This window comes from Culex pipiens, chromosome 1, assembly GCF_016801865.2.
Source record: "Culex pipiens pallens isolate TS chromosome 1, TS_CPP_V2, whole genome shotgun sequence".
Lineage (NCBI taxonomy): Eukaryota > Metazoa > Arthropoda > Insecta > Diptera > Culicidae > Culex > Culex pipiens.
In genome coordinates this window covers 17,676,892-17,700,977 of record NC_068937.1, presented here as the reverse complement: position 1 = coordinate 17,700,977, position 24,086 = coordinate 17,676,892, and the positions used below count along the sequence as shown (strand labels likewise).

Below are 24,086 nucleotides of genomic sequence, written 5' to 3'. Positions count from 1 at the left end.
AGACCAAAGCTCCCCCTCCCTCCCACCACGGATCCGTAACGTGATGATGATGCCATATCATATGCAAATACTCCATTTCCTGACCGACCGACCGTGTGCATCGTCAACCGCAACAGGACCGGGGAATAGTGAACACGAGCAGGCATCAAATGAAACATTTAGCCAGCAATTTCCCCTCCAAGATTCCGCTTTTGCCCTCTGAGCCTACCTTTTTAGAGTCAAGGTGCTTACATTGTTAGGTTGGTGGTTTTTTGATTTTTGAGCCTCACCAAAGCAAGTCACTGACAGCTGTCAAAACGAATGAACTTGACACTCTTTCCAACCTTAAAGTTTTAACGCCCCGAAGCCGGCAACTATTAAACACCATCGCAGCAGGCCATCTGTTATCATCCCACCCGACAAAATGTGAGTTCCCATCGCGAGGTAACTCACGCGGTGAACCCCTCGCGAATCATGTGCTCGTTCGGGATGAACTCGGCGCCGAAGCGTCGGCCCCCCCTGCAAGTATGCTGTGCACGCCTTAAAGTAGGCACCCAAACAGCTGCTCGACCAGTCTGCTGCTGCGAACCGGTTCGGACGGACGGAACACTGCGTCGTTTCGGGGTTGTTTCGAGTTCTTGGGGACGATTCGGATGACGGTGCATTCCGGAAATTGAAACGGGGCTTGCTTTGATTGGGTGGCACTAATAACCCCAGAGGAGGAGTGTTGCAAAGTGTTGCACTAGCGATGCATAAGCGGAGAAATCGAAGAGGCGTTATGTATCGCTAACGTAACTTGTGTCGTGTGGGAAATTGCCCCCTTTGAGGGCGCGGAAATTGGTGTTGGTGATTGAGAATCGTGAAGAATTGTGCAAAGTGTGTAAGGTGTAAATCATTTTCCAATCAATAGCGAAGCGCTAGCGTGAAGACCCGTGAAAAGCCGTGCGAAAAGGTGATTTATATATCCCCCAAACGACACGGGTGTGAAAGTTTTCCCACCGCCGGGGCTCGTATTAATCATTTGGGGAGGCGGTCGCAGCTGGATATCCGGACCAAAACCATATCATCATATCAGCACACCGGTTGAAGGAGAAGTAGCAACAGCAGTTTGAGCGGCATGTTTTGGATACTGAGGCGAACCGGAGCGGTCAACTTTTTCAACTCCATCAACAACAACTACGCGGCCAAGGGAGGCTCGAGTGGGGCCGGTGGGAATGCTGGTGAGTTGAGGTGTTTGGCGGAGAAGTCAAATTGGGGCTATTTTTAGGGGTCTACACCAGACTGGTCTGGTGTTCAAGGTTGGAAGGTGCGATTGATGACTATAGTCTCGGTGGGAGGGAGAAAGTTTTCGTCAGGTGTTGGAAAAAGATTAGAGGGAAATGGATTAATCAAACGGATTAGGATGATTTTCAGAGTTTGGAACTCTTTGTTGGATATATCACGTAAATAATAATTTGAAGATACATACATAGAATGCACAACAATGAAGAAAGACGTTGTCTTCTTCTTCCAAAATTGCCAAACTTACGGACCCGATCCTGCAATAATCTCAAAAACATGTAAACAGTACTTTAGGGGATCAATCCAAAATCCCGTACTTATCAAAATACTGAAAATTTAATAGCAAAATAGGTCATTCCTGGTGTCGTCTACTTGGAGGATAAGTGTGTTGCACAGTGGTTCAGATCGCAAAATTAAGTGGATAATAGATTTTCCGAAAACGGGTCGTCCTGAAGCTGGTATCTTTAGAAGAGTTGCTGCAAATGGGAAGGAGAAACTTATGGTTTGGGTGTTTTTGAAAATATAACTTTTCAGAAATATTTTACTGCGCCTTCTACGACCAAATTTAGAAGACAAATTTTCGTCGCCGTCGTGCTAACTTGTCGTACGTGCATTTTGGACCAAATTGAGTTAAGAACGCCATTTTGTGCAGCTCACAATGCCTCACCTTTTGACCTTCACAGATCCCCAAAATTCGATTTCAATTCTGAGATATTCAATAAAAACCAAAAAAGCTCCGCGGATTTTTGTCACTTTTCATATGGGTCATTCCATCTGAAGCGGAACAGCATTTGAAAATTACCATCTCCGATTCTGCTCAAATTTGGCAGAGCTGTTGAGACTATCAAAACATGCAAAAATCCCGAATTTCATCCAAATCGGACCACCCCCTCCATTTTTGTACCCTCCCAAAAAATCGACTTTTTGGCGATTTTTGAGCGAAACCTCTATCTTCAAACGACGATAACTCAGGAACCACACATCTTAGAGGGTCGGTCTTAGACTCAATTTTGAAGGAAATCGGACGTAGAATCCATTTCCGTGATCAAAATTTAGATTAAAATATTTTTCTACCTGTATTGCGCAATTGAAAACTTTAAATGGCCGTATCTCAAAACAGCCCTATTTATTTTTTAAATTTGACCTCACCATCGTATTCCCCGTCCAATTTTACATAAGAATCACTTATCGGCAGAAAGGAATATGTTTCGTTCCAGAGATATCGAATTTTAAAGTTTTGAGTATTTGAGATTACCTAAATTAGCTACACTCGCCGCATATGCTAGAAGCACTCAGTCGTGCTGATCAATAATTACTACCTGGTGTTCTGTAAGATGAATTATTTTTATAATTTTATACGATTTTGAGATAATCAATACCTTGAACAATCTATTGGGTAATTTTGAATGCACTGTTTTTCCTGATCACAGTGTCATTGAACCATATTAAGTAAAATTTGAACTTTTAATATTTATTTGCAAAAAAAAATCTGATTTGAAAGATTGATCATATTAAAGCGATTTTTATTTTGTGTACATTTAATTTCAAAAACAAAACCATATAATTCTGATACATGTGGACAGCACCTGTATCGTCTTCCAAGATTTCGAAATGGTTGACAAACAAAAAAAAAGATTATTGTTCGGACGGTGTCGAAATCAACACAACTGAATTTGATCTTAATCAGATAATAAATCAGATTAATCTTTGTGATTTTCTTACATTTTTCAGTTTTATACTTTCCAGAAATCCTCTTGCTTAATCATGCTTCACGAGAGTTTTATTCATGCTGATTCATAATTTTTAACACGATAATGTATCGTAAACTTTTTCTAACGTGTTACTTACAAGATCAATTGCAATTTCCTGCTAGCACTGCGGGAATTTCATTCTGCCCTGTATTGCGTGTCGTTCTTGCTCTGTCCTGTGGGCTAGCACACAAGTTCACCGTATACTATTTTTTTAAATTTAAGATTATACAGCAGTTTCCTACAGTGGTGTACATTCATTTTTTGCCTAATTTGCTAATGATTATTGCGCAATTCCCACTAACTTGGACTTCGCACTAATTTATTGCTATCGATCGCACTATTGCGACTTGTCAGATTAGCTTGGGAAATTTAAAATTCTTATTTCAATAAATACACAGGTAGCAGTTATTGATCAGCGCGCCCGAGTGCTTCTAGCAGATGCGGCAGATAAAGCAAATACAGGTAATCTCAAATACTTAAAACTATAAAATTCGATATCTCTGGAACGAAACATATTCCTTTCTGTCGATAAGTGATTCTTATGTAAAATCGGACGGGGAATACGATGGTGAGGTCAAATTTAAAAAATAAATAGGGCTGTTTTGAGATACGGCCATTTAAAGTTTTAAATTGCACAATACAGGTAGAAAAATATTTTAATCTAAATTTTGATCACGGAAATAGATTCTACGTCCGATTTCCTTCAAAATTGAGTCTAAGACCGACCCTCTAAGATGTGTGGTTCCTGAGTTATCGTCGTTTGAAGATAGAGGTTTCGCTCAAAAATCGCCAAAAAGTCGATTTTTTGGGAGGGTACAAAAATGGAGGGGGTGGTCCGATTTGGATGAAATTCGGAATTTTTGCATGTTTTGATAGCCTCAACAGCTCTGCCAAATTTGAGCAGAATCGGAGATGGTAATTTTCAAATTTGCATTTTTTCTTGCACACTTCAGGTGGAATGACCCATAGGTAAGAAGTTTCAATTTTGTCGTGCTAACTTGACACAGCCTGAAAATTGATGTAAGTGTGACAACTGGCCAAAGGGATTTCAGGTCAGAACGCGTTTGACACACGTACAAGCCCGACTACCGTAAACATTTCCAATTATATTTCGGGACTCCGGTAACAAAATTCAACCAAACTTCGGGACAATGCACAGAATAATCAACCAAACAAAACGTGTTTGTTATTGTTCACATTGCGTGCTCTATTGTTTGTTTATTCAAGATCAAACATTAAAACGCGTTTTTCTCGGAACGTCAAAAAGCGACGTACGACAAGTTAGCACGACGGCGTCGATTTGGACAAACCTTGAAAAATCAGTTTTCGAACGTAAAATTTCAGAGTTAAATTTTACAGCAAAGTGGTATAAAGGGCACTTTTAGTCGAGATGGATCTTCAACGGTCTTAGACGTCAACTGACAATGCATAGAAAAAGGGCACTTATAGAGCTCTAAAAACATAAGTTTATCTCTTTTATAAAGTCTATTTCTAGATTTTTTAAAAGGTCCTATAAGCTATTGTGTTTCATATGTTTATAGGACCTAATAAAAAAAAGTCTGGATTTGGACTTGAGGTGAGTGTCAAAATAACAATTCGACGGTAACATTTCAAAAGGCATCATGTACATTTTGACATTTTCTGGGTTGTAGCATATTCTGAAAGTACTCCTAATCTGGGTGCAGAATAGTTGTCCGCAAAGCGGCCTCAATTTAGAACTGTCAAAGCGGAACCAATTTACTGTTCGCATAATTATACCAAGAAGTGGCAAGTATTGTGATCGATCTAAAATTTATTTAGTCAGGAATAAAAAAAATCGATGACTATTGAGGTATTCGAAGTCAAAACATCTTAATAAGAGGTTTGAAATCGAGTTTGGCATAATTCGTCGCTAAAATTTTATAATCGCTGTGTCTACAAAATCTATGTTTATGACGCTTTTTTAAATGTTAGTGACGAATTATCAATAACTATCAATAGTACTTTCCAAATAATATTGGATACTCCGATATTATCACTACACATCAAAGATACATAATCTCGGAACATCCATTCGGTTGCTCTTCTGATTCACGAAATTCCACCCACTTTTGACACAATTTTTCATCACGTGGAAAACAAAAAAGGCCTCTTTTGGCCGCCCATCGTTTAGTCTACGAAGAAAAAAGTGCGAAGCACTTAATTTTTCATCTAAAACATCAACATCAACAGATCCAAAATGTTTCATAATAATTCACTTCAGCAGCAAAAAATATGTCACGCTTGAGCTTGAACATAGCCTTCTACTTTGTTTATGTTTACAGCTGTAGTGCAGATGTATTAGTGGGGAGCAGTGGGGAGCTTTCGAAAATCACGTTACGCATTCTGTCTTTTCAGCACCCAGCTCCTAATAAGCTACCTCTCCACCAAAAATGAGCAAAAGTTACTGTTAGAAATCGGCGCAGTCTAATGTGGAGTTTAGTGAGCCCCGAACGTCCCCTCTCTGACAGCAGCCAGCTGCCACTCGTCGAGCGATACGAACGAGAGAAAACGTCAACACAAACTAAAAAGTGGCCGACGATTGCCGCGCGAGGCCGGCAAGTTTGTCGGTTCGGTTCCAGATTCTTGCCAAGTCCGCAAGAATAACCGCGTGAGCGGCGCTGAACGTCCAGCAGCAGTTCCGTGGAGCGGCAGAATACTACGAATCCGGGCACGGACTACTAGATGAAAAACGTGAGTTGCAAAGTGCAATGGCTTCGACAGCGTTGGCGTTGACGTAGGACTACGCATTGATTTATTTTTCTACTTAAATCTAAGCATGCAAAAGGTCATGCAATATTGTTATGAGTTGAATTTAATTTGTTATTTGCTACAGGAAACCTTCCTGTACACGAAACTGTTGTTTCTTTCGCGGGATTTCTCATTTAAGGAGGTCTACACTAAATGTAAGATAATATTTAATGGGAAATTGTACAAGAACTAAAGTTTTAATAAATTTGCAGCTTATAGCTACGGTTATGTGAAATCAGCCTAAACGGAAGTGTTTTAATCCTCCAAGATCTCCCCGAGACTCAACAGTTACTTCAGTAAAGTCTGTTTAATAATGATTTTAAATAAAGTAACATAAACAAAATCTCTGCCATAAGCAGTGCCTTTTTATATAGCCCTGTCAACCTGTCAAATAAAAGACTACATGAACCTCGTGATGAAAAAAAAAAGCATCATGAAAAAAGCGCCATGTACATTCGGCGAAGAAAAACGAATCATAACAAAACGTCCACCTCAATGACAGCAGGGTGAGGGGGAGTTGGTGATTTCAAAAGAAGTTATGTTTGTTTTTCTCGAATAAAATTACGGAAATAATGTTTTATTGAATTTGGATGATCAAGTATCAATAAAAGCAACATTTTACATCGTTTGTTATCATTAGAACATCTTATTTTGCTTTTATATTAAAATGGGAATTGAAAATGGATAGCCAACATTTAAATGCGTTTTTCTCAAAAAGGATGGTATGTACATGATGCTTTTTGAAATGTTGGCATCGAATTGTTGGTTCGTAGAAGGTGAAGGCAAATAAAAAAAAACAAAAAAATAAATGACAAGCAACGATTTCTACAATCGAGTGAAAAAAGTGTTGTAAAATGCATTATATTTCGGTTTAGTTGCTTTACAATCATTAGTTTCCAAATATCTAAGTTTGACGAAGAAAAAAAAAATAAAAGCGCCTTATTGTGAAAAAATGGGAGTTTTTTCCGAAATGAACATGTTCGGACTTTTGAATCGAATTGGCAACCTTGACAAAAATCTGGGAGGATATTGTACTCGAGAAATGTAATCTTTGGGATATTTGTGTAATTTGAAATTGTCAAATTTTCACTTGATTTCTAGCAAAAATCTTATGATTCGATGAAAAATCATTCGAATTCCTCAAAAAAATAATATAAATTTCGAAAAATGGTTAAGCTTGGTTAAGGTGACACAAAATTTTACTTTTACCACACACGGACTTCACTTGATCACCAAAGCAAATAAAATCCCAAAATTTAGCAAAATAGTTATAGAATCTGAAAATTTATTTTTTTTTGCGTTTTTTTCAAAATATTTCATCTTATCTAAATTTTTGATTCAACAACAAAGAAGAGTGTACAAAAGGTACAGATCTCTGATCTGATATTATAATGTAAATGCCCTTTGTTCTTGTGCTCACACAACATCATTTTTCTATGAAGTTAATCCGTTTCTGACATGCCTTCCAAAGCATGCTTTTCCCAGTTCAATGGAAGGACAAAAGGATTCCTATCCTCTCCGGTTGCATGGACTTTTCCAAAGAACAATAAGTTCATGTGGTTTGCATGGGTTTGTGTGTAGGTAGAATTATCTTTCCTAATCATCACCCATCCACATCGACTCACATCCATGAAAATTACCACAAAATCTCTTTTGAATAGACTAAAACGGATACCAAAATTGAAACCGCTCTGTCACCACCAATAATGACGGTGTGGGTTTTTTTCTCTGTCCCCTGTCCCAAAGGATATCCACCCCACCGTCAGGTCAGTCTGTGGTCAGACACCGTCGGAAGGTGCGACAAAAATCTGCCAGGATGACATGCTGGAATTGAGAGCGAGACACCCTCCCACGGGACCCCCATCTCCACGTGGCGATGACTTGGCAGGAGCTCCTTTATCGGTTGCTGGTTAATCGCAAAATTGTCCTTATGAAAGATTTAACTTTGAATTATTTTTTTTCTGAAGACAATTTAAGAACTTGTTGTTGTATCAATTTTTTAATTTTTTTTTTTAATGAAAGGCAAACTAAGGTCAGTAAGACGAATTTACCATCACTTCTACGAATTGTCTCAGACAAAATACATGTAGTCGTCCGCTAAGGGACTTGGCACGGTTTGAGTTTCAAATTTTATGGGCGTTTGTGGCCAATTAACAAAGTGTCGATAATGTTCAGCACAATTGTTGGATGTCGGCCGTAGTCTGGGTCTAGTCATGTGGCAGAGTATTTTTTCTGTGATTGATGTTGTTTGACTGAAATTAATAACGTTTTTATGCTTTCAATTTTACTGCCACTTTTTATAATACAAGCTGAAGTAATGCTAATGCACTTGCAATTTATATTAAAATATTTAATTAATCATTTTGTCTTAACGATGGTGAACTATCTCAAGCTTTTGGAAATTGATTTCTTTTGACGTAGGACTATGTCTTACTCGAAGGTTTCATCCCAAAAACCCGGGCCGCAGGCTCAAAAATATCTTGTAAGATTTCAAACGCTTGCGTTTCCCAACGGGAACGTCAAGTACCTAATTCGAGAGGAAAATCACCCAAGCATCTCGACCGGTGTCGGTGTCCCAACATCCTAAGCCCACATTAAATCGTTACGTAATCATACGCCATTCCGGTTATGTTTGTTACATAACTATAAAAATCGGTGGGCTCCATCCCTCCATTGAAAAGGCAGGCCTACTGCTTTGAATTATTTTTTTAATGCAGTCCAGACTCGATTATCCGAAGGTTTGAATGGGACTTCAGGTAATCGAATCATGACCAAACAATTTTTTTTCGTAATATTTAATTTTCTTGCTTTTAACATCCAATTTGAAATCACTTTTCCAATATTTCATCACCGCCATTTTGGCCACCATCTTTAATTTAAAATTTCTTAATCACTTTAGAGTAGTTTAGGGGTCATACTGAGACTCAACAATCAAAAATAAGACAACGAAAAAGAATTTTTTTCGAGGCCTTCGATGAATCGAGTCTGGACTGTATATGTTTTATCCAAATCAAAAAATCAAAAAAAAAAACTTTATGTGAAAGATTCGAATGTGAAAAACGGAAAAAAACCACCCATTTTACTCTGAATAGTCTTCTTTGAAACCTACAACTTTGCCGAAGACACATGGACACCTTCCAAAATTGTATGGAGCTTCTTTGGTTATGGGGATGACCCCCACAAATTTAGAGCTAAATAAAAAAAAATATTTCTAGAATTCTGGAAGAATTTCTCATGTGCTTAATAATTAATCAAATTTAAGTAACTGCACTCATATTCGTAACCATACATAAATTCTCATGATGATTCGACAGTTTACACTCTCGTTGCAAATCCCCATACACGTGGGGTGCAAATCACACTCCCCAAACCAAGCAATGCTAATCAATAAACTAATTAGTGAGCTGTTTACCTCGTCTGCCGTCTGCCATCAACCACATTGATCTCTTCTGTACCCGAGTGTTGGCGGACTCGGTGGAGGTCCTCCACGTGAATATAATTAACGTTCCCGATATAATTACGACATCCCCAGGAAGTTAATCATTAGTGTTTAGGTATTATGAAATGGTTAATGAAATTTACAACAAATAATTAGAACAATTTCAAGAGGATTTTACATCAATAATAAAACGTAAAATTTAAAACCATCACAAAGAAATAAAGATTCAATTGAAAATGTAATTAAAACTGTCTTCTTCGTCCCTCTCCCCCTCGTCAAACAAAATAAAGAAAACCAAAGTAACTGCGCCATTTTGCTCCAGCAGTGTTTTCCTTTCCGCCATATCATCATCCAGCGCGCCAAATCTGACAGAGCAGCTCCTCTTCTGCGACGCGACAAAATGCTAATATTTTCCCGCGCAAAATATTAGCTTTGGAAAGCTCGCAGATTTTGTTTGTTTTTCCCCCTGGGTGGAAATAAAACAGAGAAAAATGCTCGCCATGGTCGTGTTCACATTAAATCAAGTCCAAAGACAAGAAAAGTGTTGCAAAAGTAAGAATAAAAAGTTGTTTGAGGCGACGCTCGATTCTGTCTCCATCGCAACGCAAAAATGACAGCTCGTGTGACAGCTTTGAACGAGCCCCCCGCCCGGCCTGCTGAGACGAAATTTTCCTCAAGCAATTTCCTTCGAAGGAGCCTTCCTGGAACGATGGTGGTTGTAATTACTTGGAAAAACCCCGACGCGCGAGTTGAAGCATTCAATCGGGGCAATGAAATGGTGGTTTGAGAAAATTTGCACGTGCCTCTTTTATCGAAAGTGCCTCTTTTGTTGTTATTTAAAGAAGGACCTCAATCCGTTGGAAAAAAAGGATGTTTGACACATGTGGGGTTTGTGACGATTGGCACGTTTTGTGGATTGAAAAGATGAGATTCCTTTTATCAGCATGCATATTTGTGATGGGTATTTTTCTGCTGTTGTTATTTTTCACAAATATAAAAAAGCAGATGCTGTTTTCATAAGTCGATTGAGACCAATGGCAAAAAATAATATTATCAAAATTGACCACCTTAAAAGTTTTTAAATAAAATAAATTAAAGCCTTTTGAATTTATTGCCCCAACTAGTTATTTTATAAAATAAATTTTAGTTACAATAATAAATCAGACCTTGAAATATCAGGTTTCCTTCAAAGAACTGTGAATAAAATATAAATATTGACTTATGCGATTTAAATTAATGCCGATTCCTGCCAATATTATTCAAAAGGGCGTTCTTTCGGTTCTTCAATGTGCTCATGTGATTTGTCTCCAGATTATTCCTCAACAGACATACAGAACTTTTAAGAATATCTGCATGTTGTACAAATTATTTGAAAATCACTCAATTTAATCAAATGATGCGCTTTTATAATGAAAATTCCCAGTAAATAAATTTTGGCATGTCGAAATTAGAACTAAGGAGAAATCTTCCAATAGGAATAATATCTAGCGTGAAGAAGCTTTGTAAGTAGTCTACAAAAGTTTGACAAATAAACAAATTCGGATTCAATGGTCAATATGTCAACTAGAAACCATATCATGACCTCTGAGACATAAGCTTCGAACCTTGTGTCATTAATTGGTCGTGCTTATTAGTTTATACATTTGTTTTTTGATTGTTAATTTTCACATTTAAATTTAAAGATTTCGGCCCGGAGTGTCAACATTATTTTTTTTGTGGTTTATTTACGATAGTTGGGTCTACCAAAAAAAATGCAAAAACTCAATTTATTAGACATTAATCCAAGTCAAATCTTAAATATTGGTAATAAATTGATGTTGATTCTTGAATTCATGATAAAACAAAAATCATACAAGCATTTTGTATTTTGATTCCAATCGATTTTAGAAAATTTGCTCTAAACAAATTATTTTTCGGAAAGTTAAATCGAGGATGTTTTCGTTCTTTCATCTCTAAAAAAAAAACATAGTTACTGACATCATAACCCATTATTTAAGCATTGAGTATTGGAATATAATAATAAAAATTCCTAAAATAAGAAGAAAAATTACAATCCTTGTAACAAAAGCATTATGTAAAACAGAGATCAAATGACTGTATATTACTTTTCCATAGTTGTTGTTATTTTTCTCTTAAAATTCTAACAATTTCTCAAAAAGAGTGGGCAAACATATAATCAGCAAAAAATTAAATTAAAAAAAAAGTTGAAAAAATTGTGAAATCGATTCTTAATTATACATATCTTTTATTTTTTGAAATGATTTCTTTATTTTGTTTAGTAGCCTCTATATTTTACGGTCATGTAATAAACTAAGTATTGGCTTTATTGACTAAAGGTTAGTCCTATAATTAAACATTTATTTCATTTTGGATTTATGAAGCAATACGCTCAAAAACTGTTTCAGATTTCTTATTTAAATTTAGTTCAAATTTCAAGTTTCATTCAAATTAAATCACTTTAACATATTTTAAATATTTATGAATTTTTGTTTTGACCAGATCATTAATTTATATTATTTTCAAGCTTTGGTTTTTATTATCAAAGAAGCCATTTGGCCAAATTTATTGACCCATACATTACTCAATACAGTTGGCAGCTGTCCATAGAACAAATGCCATAAAAAATTCAAATTTAATGGTCAATCTAGGGTCCAAGAAAAGTATATTTGGTTAAATCATATTTTTTGAATGTTTTAGTTGAGTTCAAGCTGGCCAATGCCAACTCAAGGAATCAATGCTTCATTTTAGATAGAAAATAGAATTTTCTTTCGAAAATATTTTGCTTTAAAGACATTAATGTTGGGATCTTTATGACATTTTCTGATTTCTTCAAATAATATTTAGAAAATCTGTGATAAAGTCGAAAAACACACAAGAAAATTTTATGAACGTATTTTTTTAAAGATGAGTTTTTTTTATCTGTTTCAAATTTACCTTGTTCTTTTTCAATTTCAAAACTCTTCAACTTCAATTCTGATTAACCGGATTGAAGAACAAGTAAAAAAACCCTACAAATAGACATTTACATGTCAAGCCCCAATCGATTAAGCACAGTTCAGGGCCCACCCACGCATTCGTCAGCAATCGTCCCAATTGGAAACGCAAACATCATGCCAACGACAAGTGTCACGCCGGCCAGTGATGCGTAAAGCTCGAACAACATCCTTCGAGCGGGATTTTTTGATTTTTTTCGGGTGAAGTGTGTGCTAAACCACAAACAAGCAGACGATGACGGTAGAGCTTTCTAGTAGTGAACGCGGGAACTGCAACTGTCAAAATGCTTTGTGGTGAGTTTCTAATTATGTATTTTTTGTAAACTGATGGTTTTCAAATGAAGTTAGTCTGTTTATCTCTAACAATATATGTGGGAAATCCCTTTTTTCCCTAGTCCATAAAATCCGGGGAAACCATTCACGGAAGGACGAGATTGGCTGCCCACGCACACAAACACACAAGCACTTGTTTGTTGTGGTGGTGGTGGGAGTGGCAATTTTTCCATTTGGCCGTAAAATTTAACCACTTGAAAAGAATTTCGGGGAGCTCATGGACCAGATTTGAGGGAAGAGGGTTGTGCGGGTCCTGGTCCGGAAAAAAGGAATAAGTTTTACATCTCAATCATATGGAAAGGCTACCCTTTGAGGAGGGATTGGTTTGATTTAACATGGTTTTGATTGAATTCTTACATAAGCCACTTCTACCCTCACAATAAAAATGGGACCCCTAGGTTTAGAATTCCACAATTTGAATTCTAAAATCACAGACAAACCTAAATAAAGACATTTTAGAAAATAATGACAATTCCCTGAGTTCAAGCCCTGAGTGTGAATACATTTTCAATCAACTGTCAAACGCTTGGTGAGCTGTGGTGAATTCGAAATAGCTGTTGTGAGTTTCCAACTATTCCAATTTGACCATTAAATTGTTGTTTGAAAGATTAAAGATAAAGATTTACGTTTTTTTGTAGGTCAAACATAAAAATGTCCCGTTAAAACACATCAAAAAAAGATATTATTGACACTTTAAACCTGCGAAAATTCCCAGCTGCACACCATGAGCTGAAATTTCACAGAAGGATTTCACCTCGCCCAAAAGCAATCTGATATCACCGGAAAACCCTCCTCAAATGGATCAACAAACAGCGCCGTAGACCAAACCTAATATCTGTCTTTTCGTGGAAAACCTTCCCCCTGCTTGAAATGTTTTATCGCCCAGACCACGTTGTTTTGTAAACTCAAAATCTCGCAGAAACTTAAACAACAATCGCGTAAATCTCGGATTCGTGTACTTGAAAAAGTCTTCCCATCCCACCTCTCTTTAACCCCCTCAGGAGAGATATCTTTGACTGTGCAAACTCAAACAAACGGTAAATGAAACCTTCCGGTGGTGTACTGCTGGATGACTTCTCGTCCTTTCGATGTTTACTTTTGACAGAAGGGGGAAAAGGGGTAATTTGGATCATATTTGAGTACACCTTGATTTTTGACGATAATTTTTAAAATTATTTGTTTTCAATTTTTGTTAAATTTCTTAAATTTCGTGAATTTCTTCAATTTTTTGATTTTTTTTGAATTTCTTGAATTTCTTAATTTTCTTAAATTTCTTGAAATTATTAAATTTCTTAAATTTCTTGAATTTCTTAAATTTCTTGTATTTCCTGAATTTCTTGAATTTCTTGAATTTTTTTGAATTTCTTGAATTTCTTGAATTTCTTGAATTTCTTGAATTTCTTGAATTTCTTGAATTTCTTGAATTTCTTGAATTTCTTGAATTTCTTGAATTTCTTGAATTTCTTGAATTTCTTGAATTTCTTGAATTTCTTGAATTTCTTGAATTTCTTGAATTTCTTGAATTTCTTGAATTTCTTGAATTTCTTGAATTTCTTGAATTTGTTGAATTTGTTGAATTTCTTGAATTTCTTGAATTTCTTGAATTTCTTGAATTTGTTGAATTTGTTGAATTTCGTAAATTTCTTGAATTTCTTGAATTTGTTGAATTTCTTGAATTTGTTGAATTTGTTGAATTTGTTGAATATGTTGAATTTGTTGAATTTGTTGAATTTGTTGAATTTGTTGAATATGTTGAATTTGTTGAATTTGTTGAATTTGTTGAATTTGTTGAATTTGTTGTATTTGTTGAATTTGTCTAATTTGTTGAATTTGTTGAATTTGTTGAATTTGTTGAATTTGTTGAATTTGTTGAATTTGTTGAATTTGTTGAATTTCTTGAAATTTTTGAATTTCTTGAATTTCTTGAATTTGTTGAATTTGTTGAATTTGTTGAATTTCTTGAATTTGTTGAATTTGTGGAATTTGTTGAATTTGTTGAATTTGTTGAATTTGTTGAATTTGTCGAATTTGTTGAATTTGTTGAATTTGTTGAATTTGTTGAATTTGTTGAATTTGTTGAATTTGTTGAATTTGTTGAATTTGTTGAATTTGTTGAATTTGTTGAATTTGTTGAATTTGTTGAATTTGTTGAATTTGTTGAATTTGATGAATTTTTTGAATTTCTTGAATTTCTTGAATTTGTTGAATTTGTTGAATTTGTTGAAGTTCTTGAATTTCTTGAATTTCTTGAATTTCTTGAATTTCTTGAATTTCTTAAATTTCTTGAATTTGTTGAATTTGTTGAATTTGTTGAATTTGTTGAATTTCTTGAATTTCTTGAATTTCTAGAATTTCTTGAATTTCATGAATTTCTTGAATTTCTTAAATTTCTTGAATTTCTAGAATTTCTTGAATTTCTTGAATTTCTTGAATTTCTTGAATTTCTTGAATTTGTTGAATTTGTTGAATTTGTTGAATTTCTTGAATTTCTTGAATTTCTAGAATTTCTTGAATTTCATGAATTTCATAAATTTCTTGAACTTCTAGAATTTCTTGAATTTCTTGAATTTCTTGAATTTCTTGAATTTCTTGAAGTTCTTGAATTTCTTGAATTTCTTGAATTTCTTGAGATTCTTGAATTTCTTAAATTTCTTGAATTTCTTGAATTTCTTGAATTTCTTGAATTTCTTGAATTTGTTGAATTTGTTGAATTTCTTGAATTTCTTGAATTTGTTGAATTTGTTGAATTTGTTGAATTTGTTGAATTTGTTGAATTTGTTGAATTTCTTGAATTTCTTGAATTTCTTGAATTTCTTGAATTTCTTGAATTTCTTGAATTTCTTGAATTTCTTGAATTTCTTGAATTTCTTGAATTTCTTGAAGTTCTTGAATTTCTTGAATTTCTTGAATTTCTTGAATTTCTTGAATTTCTTGAATTTCTTGAATTTCTTGAATTTCTTAAATTTCTTGAATTTCTTGAATTTCTTGAATTTGTTGAATTTGTTGAATTTGTTGAATTTGTTGAATTTGTTGAATTTGTTGAATTTGATGAATTTGTTGAATTTCTTGAATTTGTTGAATTTGTGGAATTTGTTGAATTTGTTGAATTTGTTGAATTTGTTGAATTTGTTGAATTTGTTGAATTTGTCGAATTTGTTGAATTTGTTTAATTTGTTGAATTTGTTGAATTTGCTGAATTTGTTGAATTTGTTGAATTTGTTGAATTTGTTGAATTTGCTGAATTTGTTGAATTTGTTGAATTTGTTGAATTTGATGAATTTTTTGAATTTCTTGAATTTCTTGAATTTGTTGAATTTGTTGAATTTGTTGAATTTGTTGAATTTGTTGAATTTCTTGAATTTCTTGAATTTCTAGAATTTCTTGAATTTCATGAATTTCATAAATTTCTTGAACTTCTATAATTTCTTGAATTTCTTGAATTTCTTGAATTTCTTGAATTTCTTGAATTTCTTGAATTTCTTAAATTTCTTGAATTTCTTGAATTTCTTGAATTTCTTGAATTTCTTGAATTTCTTGAATTTCTTGAATTTCTTGAATTTCTTGAATTTCTTGAATTTCTTGAATTTCTTGAATTTCTTGAATTTCTTGAATTTCTTGAATTTCTTGAATTTCTTGAATTTCTTGAATTTCTTGAATTTCTTGAATTTCTTGAATTTCTTGAATTTCTTGAATTTCTTGAATTTCTTGAATTTCTTGAATTTCTTGAATTTCTTGAATTTCTTGAATTTCTTGAATTTCTTGAATTTCTTGAATTTGTTGAAGTTCTTCAATTTCTTGAATTTCTCTAATTTCTTGAGTTTGGTAAATGTATTGAATTTTTTAATTCTGTTAAATAATTCGAATATTATATTTTTAGAATTTCTTCAATTAATTGTTTTTAAACAACTTAATTTTTTTTTCAAATTTTTCATATTTATGATTATAGTTTCAATCGTTTATTATTTAAAATTCTTTTTTTTATTCTTGAAGTTTTAAAATTTTATGAAATATTTAATTTATTTTTTATTTGCTTAATTTAATATTTTTGAATAATTTCAATTTTTGAATTTTAAAATTTTCGAAGCGCTTTGAAATATCTGGATTTTTTTTAATTATTATTTTTTTTAAATTTTAGATTTTTTTGATTTAATACAAATTCTTTTTTTTATTTTATTAAAAAAAATCAATAACATAATTTTTGTTCAACACTGACCAGCTCACCCCAACGGCCCAAATTTCGCTCAGCTCAAGCACGACAAATGAACGCGAATTGAATTTCACTCATTCAGGGCGGACAGTCCGCGTCGGTCCTGTCGTCCTTCACGACTGGGACCACGTCCGAGTGCTGTTGGTGGGAGAAATTCGCGCCAGAGGTCGCCATTGGTTGCATTAGAATGATTCATTTGGGAAAAGAAAATTGTTGATTTTTTTATAATTGTTGTTTTTTCCGCTAGAGGTCACTGCAATTTTATTTTTAGGTAATTCTCATATGAAATTTCTCTGAAAAGATTATTCGAATAACTTTGTCGAAGACCGCAATTTGATTGGATTTTACCAAGAAAAGTTACAGCCAGTTGTTTCTTTTGAGGGGTAATTATTTGCGGGGTCAAATGGATCTCACAACGCAATTTTAAAAGTTCTGCATTTTGAATCATTATTGATTTGATTGAAAGTGTTAGCTCAAATTCATATGCTTTTAAATATTTAAAAAAATCTTTTGAACTGGGTTTTGTCGAATACCCGTTTCACCCCGAAGCAAATTGCCCCACCAAACCTTAAACGGGCTGAAACTCGCCAGGATTGAGTCGGATCGCTTCGCGGTCTTCGACAAAGTTGTTCCTTAAGTCATGAGGGGAAGTTTGATGATGACACACGACACGACGACCTCTATCGGACAAAATTTGAACTATTTTAAGTTTTTTGTATTTTTGACCAAATTTTGGACCATTCTAAACCTGACTTGGTGTCCATCGGGCAAAATTGGCCCGACTGAAGACCGGGACCATCGCTCAAAAGAGCAGCGCAACGGCAGCAGGTCCTCTCGCTAATAATAGACGCCGCTGCTCGAATTACGTCCAAGGGTTTCCCTCGAGCAGCGGAGGCTTGATTCAAAAACAACAACCGTGAGAAAATTAGAAAATTTCATTAGTCTCGTGCTGCTAGGCAGCGAAGTGAGGGTGGGTGGTTGGATTCAAACAAGATTAGCGTACAAACTCGCGATGTTTTCGCAGGATGTGCTGGGATGCTGGGCGCGGAGGATATATATTTTTAGACTGGCGGAATGTTGCTCTCTTGTGGAGTTGTTTTTTTGCTTGATCGCAGCTGGAAGTCTATGGATATTCTTGAAATAGCTGGAGACTTTGAGGAGGAAAATTGCTGGAAAGGTTGAGGCTTTGAGAGTAATGAAATTTTCTAAATATTTAACATTTTACTTCCAGTTGAAGTAGCTGGATGAAGTCATAAAATTTAAGACTATACTTTCTCATAATTTCACTGCCGGCCAACGGTTTTTAAAACAGTTCCTTAATTTTAAATTATTTACTTTTAAAACTTTTTAAATATTATGAATTTGATTTTTAGTCTTTTTAATCACTCAAGACGATCATAATTGAATTGCCTTCTTCGTAAACATTTCCATCGACTTTCAATACCCCATAATGTCCCATTTCCATAAAAAGTAACCATTCAAGCATTCATTCGCCCCACCAGAAAAAAATACATCCTTCAGCATTACATGTTCCTTTTATTTCGTGGGTTCTAAACACGAAAAAAAAGGAAAGTCAATGACATCCTTTTCTCCCTGGTTCCAGCGCCCTATTTCCGTTCCATCATCGATATCTATTGGCATGAAATGGAATTTTCTCAGGTAGAGTCTCCCCGTGCAGAAAATGCGTAAAAAGTAAAAAGATGGGTGTGACACTTTGGCTGGAACGTGTTGAAGAATAGGGGAATTTTCTTCCCATTTTTTTCTCGCCCCGTCATATTTGTCCTGTGAATGGGAATGAAAATGAGTGAATTTTCACGTGACTCTCGAAAGGTTCGTCATTGGCATGTGACTTTTTCGGTCGTATTTTATTTCGCTGTTGGTGTGGAGCAATTTGTTCGAGCAACTTTTTGAAGATGAAATGCTTCAAAGATTGATTGGATCGTTTGTGAGTGGAGGAATCGATTTTTTTCCTTTTGTTGGAAAAGATGAAATGGGTTTGATTTGAAAGATATTTCCTTTTATTTGTCAAGTCAAACGTTAAAGTTATTTACACTTCTGTTTTAAATCTTCTCTATTCTACTCTACCCTACTCTACACAACTCTACACAATTCTACAAAACCCTACTTTACTCTACATAACTCTACACAACTTTACTGCCCATAATTGAAAATTCGGCTATTATGCCAAATCAAGTGTTCCGAGAAAAACGCGTTTTAGTGTTTGTCACAAAATCTCCGTCAATGCAATTTCCCATAAGAGTGGCATATTAGCCGTTTGGTTTTTCGCATCGGCAGCCAAGTCTAAACATTATTTCAGTGAAATTCAAGGTTCAGAAGATGCGTTCGAACATCCTCTACCACCTGGTGCTAATATCTCGTTTTTGCCAAAAGTGGATATTAGCCGTTTTTTCAATGGTGGGCAGTTTACACAACTCTACACAATTCTACACAACTCTACACAATTGATTTTCTAGATTTTTTTAATTTCTTGAATTTCTTGAATTTCTTGAATTTCTTGAATTTCTTGAATTTCTTGAATTTCTTGAATTTCTTAAATTTCTTGAATTTCTTGAATTTCTTGAATTTCTTGAAATTTTTGAATTTCTTGAATTTCTTGAATTTCTTGAATTTCTTGAATTTCTTGAATTTCTTGAATTTCTTGAATTTCTTGAATTTCTTGAATTTCTTGAATTTCTTGAATTTCTTGAATTTTACAAATTTCTTGAATTTCTTAAATTTCTTGAATTTCTTGAATTTCTTGAATTTCTTGAATTTCTTGAATTTCTTAAATTTCTTGAATTTCTTGAATTTCTTGAATTTCTTGAATTTCTTGAATTTCTTGAATTTCTTGAATTTCTTGAATTTCTTGAATTTCTTGAATTTCTTAAATTTCTTGAATTTCTTGAATTTCTTAAATTTCTTGAATTTCTTAAATTTCTTGAATTTCTTGAATTTTTTGAATTTCTTGAATTTCTTGAATTTCTTAAATTTCTTTAATTTCTTAAATTTCTTAAATTTCTTAAATTTCTTAAATTTCTTAAATTTTTTAAATATCTTGAATTTCTTGAATTTCATGAATTTCTTGAATTTCTTAAATTTCTTGATTTTCTTGAATTTCTTGAATTTCTTAAATTTCTTGAATTTCTTGAATTTCTTGAATTTCTTGAATTTCTTGAATTTCTTAAATTTCTTGAATTTCTTGATTTTCTTGAATTTCTTGAATTTCTTGAATTTCTTGAATTTCTTGAATTTCTTGAATTTCTTGAATTTCTTGAATTTCTTGAATTTCTTGAATTTCTTAAATTTCTTGAATTTCTTGAATTTCTTGAATTTCTTGAATTTCTTGAATTTCTTGAATTTCTTGAATTTCTTGAATTTCTTGAATTTCTTGAATTTCTTGAATTTCTTGAATTTCTTGAATTTCTTGAATTTCTTGAATTTCCTGAATTTCTTGAATTTCTTGAATTTCTTGAATTTCTTGAATTTCTTGAATTTCTTGAATTTCTTGAATTTCTTGAATTTCTTGTTTTTCTTAAATTTCTTGAATTTCTTAAATTTCTTGAATTTCTTGAATTTCTTGAATTTCTTGAATTTCTTGAATTTCTTGAATTTCTTGAATTTCTTGAATTTCTTGAATTTCTTGAATTTCTTAAATTTCTTGAATTTCTTGAATTTCTTGAATTTCTTGAATTTCTTAAATTTCTTGAATTTCTTGAATTTTTTGAATTTCTTGAATTTCTTGAATTTCTTAAATTTCTTTAATTTCTTAAATTTCTTAAATTTCTTAAATTTCTTAAATTTCTTAAATTTTTTAAATATCTTGAATTTCTTGAATTTCATGAATTTCTTGAATTTCTTAAATTTCTTGATTTTCTTGAATTTCTTGAATTTCTTAAATTTCTTGAATTTCTTGAATTTCTTGAATTTCTTGAATTTCTTGAATTTCTTAAATTTCTTGAATTTCTTGATTTTCTTGAATTTCTTGAATTTCTTGAATTTCTCGAATTTCTTGAATTTCTTGAATTTCTTGAATTTCTTGAATTTCTTGAATTTCTTGAATTTCTTGAATTTCTTGAATTTCTTGAATTTCTTGAATTTCTTGAATTTCTTGAATTTCTTGAATTTCTTGAATTTCTTGAATTTCTTGAATTTCTTGAATTTCTTAAATTTCTTGAATTTCTTGAATTTCTTGAATTTCTTGAATTTCTTGAATTTCTTGAATTTCTTGAATTTCTTGAATTTCTTGAATTTCTTGAATTTCTTGAATTTCTTGAATTTCTTAAATTTCTTGAATTTCTTGAATTTCTTGAATTTCTTGAATTTCTTAAATTTCTTGAATTTCTTGAATTTTTTGAATTTCTTGAATTTCTTGAATTTCTTAAATTTCTTTAATTTCTTAAATTTCTTAAATTTCTTAAATTTCTTAAATTTCTTAAATTTTTTAAATATCTTGAATTTCTTGAATTTCATGAATTTCTTGAATTTCTTAAATTTCTTGATTTACTTGAATTTCTTGAATTTCTTAAATTTCTTGAATTTCTTGAATTTCTTGAATTTCTTGAATTTCTTGAATTTCTTAAATTTCTTGAATTTCTTGATTTTCTTGAATTTCTTGAATTTCTTGAATTTCTCGAATTTCTTGAATTTCTTGAATTTCTTGAATTTCTTGAATTTCTTGAATTTCTTGAATTTCTTGAATTTCTTGAATTTCTTGAATTTCTTGAATTTCTTGAATTTCTTGAATTTCTTGAATTTCTTGAATTTCTTGAATTTCTTGAATTTCTTGAATTTCTTGAATTTCTTGAATTTCTTGAATTTCTTGAATTTCTTGAATTTCCTGAATTTCTTGAATTTCTTGAATTTCTTGAATTTCTTGAATTTCTTGAATTTCTTGAATTTTTTGAATTTTCTTTTTTTTTCTTGAATTTTGCCAATTTCTTGATTATTTTATTTCTTAAATTTCTTGAGTTTTTTTTTAATTTTTTGAATGTTTTGGAATTTTTAAGATTTCTTGAATTTATTGAGTTGGTGGAATTTTGTGAATGTCTTCTCTACTCTACTCTACACTACTCTACACGATTTTTGTCTAACGCTTTTACCCTAAAGACCCTATTCTAATCGACGACTAAACTCTACTCTACACGACTCTACACGACTTTTCTCTAGTCTACACGAATCTTTTCTTCTCTTCTCTACATAACTCAACCCTACCCTCCTCCTCCTACACTATCTTTAAAGTTTAAGTGAGTCTGTAAAATCTTTAAAATAAATTAATATTTTCGGAATTATCAGTGTCGAATTTCTACAAAATTGCACAAAACCAAATTAATGAGGCAAATGAATTGATGATTTCAGGATTTGCGATTCACGTTGCTGATTATGAGATTCCATGGAAATCGGACCAGTCGGGCTCGCTTGTTTTTTTTTCCAATCGGATCGGACGCAATTAATTGGTGCTGTAAATAGTTTGATGTAATTGTTTGTTATTATTCCTGGAAACCTGTTGTGGGCTGCAGTCGGAAATCTAATGCTGTTGTTTTCATTCTGTGGAAAGTTAACACAAATAGATAAAAGGGCATTTTCCAATTAATTCATTTGTTCGAGTTCTTGCTAATTTTGCTAACTGAAATCACAGATAAACAGAAGAGCAACCTGTCAAGCGCATGTAATGAGCAGTGGTGAAATTAAAACTGCTGTGGTGAATTTCCAATCATTCAACTTCCCTCTTTAAAAGTATCTTCCTAACCTCTCAACTTTAAAACATGACCTTGCTCCAAACCTTGAACCTCAATCAAAGTGACCTCTGCCAAGTCAATAAGAATCGCACACACACACACAAACAAACTCACTCTCAAATTGACGTTTTCCCGCGCCGTCGTTAAACAATTCAGTCTTCAGGGGCCTTAACAACGTCAGTCACCGTGAGGGACCTTCCCCTCCACCCTCAGGACAGGTGATCGAACAGCTAAAGTGCCCTCTTCAGGCAAAAAAGGAAAACAATAACGATTACAGTTGGCCATGGTTCTATGGGAAAAGGTTGAAGCCATTTTGATTATTTATTAAAAATGAAAGAAATTGACAAAACTGACAAAATTGACAAAATTGTCAAAATTGTCAAAATTGTCAAAATTGTCAAAATTGTCAAAATTGTCAAAATTGCCAAAATTGTCAAAATTGTCAAAATTGTCAAAATTGTCAAAATTGTCAAAATTGACAAAATTGCCAAAATTGCCAAAATTGACAAAATTGACAAAATTGACAAAATTGACAGAATTGTCAAAATTGTCAAAATTGTCAAAATTGTCAAAATTGTCAAAATTGTCTAAGTTGACAAAATTGAATTCATAATAGATTCCAACCTTCGAAAAAAATTCCAAGAAATTTGTTTCCAACCTGACAGGTGAGCGTTCTGGTGGTTGTGTGGGTGGCAATAAGTACACAAACACCGTCGCGAGGCACTTTTATTGCTCATTTCGTCCCAAAGTTGAGTGCCTTTGACGCTTCGACAAAGTTCGATCAGGGGGGAGGGAGGCGGCGATAATATTGGCGGGACCGTTCGGCGCCACGATAATTACGTATTATCACGTGCAGAAAGGTGAGAGTCTGCTGTGGAGAAGGGGATGTAACGAGAATTGAACGAAATTTTACGGTTTATGAGCAAAATCGTTAGTCAAGTTACATAAATTAATCGTGTTGATTTGTTTCAGTGCACATTTGAAAAATAAGACTTAAACAAGATCATTACATAAATTTAAGGTGAAATCTATTTTCAGTGTGCAACACTGAACTAAAATAACACATTAATTTTAAACAAATTGAGATTGATTTTTCAAATTTCTCAACATGCAACTCAATCCTAGACTCAATCTTTATCGCACTCTGCTCAGACCACCAACGCAACGGTTTGTGCAATTTGATAGCTCATTAATTAAGGTTTTTGGCCCCCACTTGCGAAGGGAATCTGTCGTGGTCTTTTGCCCCCTCCTGGATGGGGCTTGACTGGGCAAATAAATCGATGAATATTTCATCGTTGATCCCCGGAACAATAAAGCATTCGTGCCGTAACTGGGAAGAATCGGAGCTTGATCAAAAGAGAGCTGTTTTTTTTCTCGGATTTATGGTCGTTCAGATGTGTTTCAGCGGCAAGGTTTCCAATTAAACGGTTGGTTAAAAAAAAAATCTAATTAATTTTGACAGTTAGTTTTGAAAACTATATTATTTGCTTAAAAGGACAAGTGTCAATTTTTTTTGCTAAATTTAAAAATTATTCTCTTCTAACCTTACTTTAACCATCTTGAAAAAGGTGACAATGATACTTAACCGTGAATCAAAAG

The 24,086-nt window shown here is 33.4% G+C and overlaps 1 protein-coding gene across 1 annotated transcript in view; it reads left to right on the top strand.

Annotated features, from left to right (window-relative positions):
* Positions 1-557: 557 nt before the first annotated feature.
* LOC120421419 (putative uncharacterized protein DDB_G0274535) overlaps positions 558-24,086 on the top strand; it is a 99,767-nt gene continuing 76,238 nt past the window's right edge. The window contains exon 1 of the mRNA XM_039584626.2: positions 558-1,199. Coding sequence (XP_039440560.1) covers positions 1,097-1,199 — 103 coding nt within the window. The 5' untranslated portion in view covers positions 558-1,096. The remainder of the gene's footprint in view (positions 1,200-24,086) is intronic.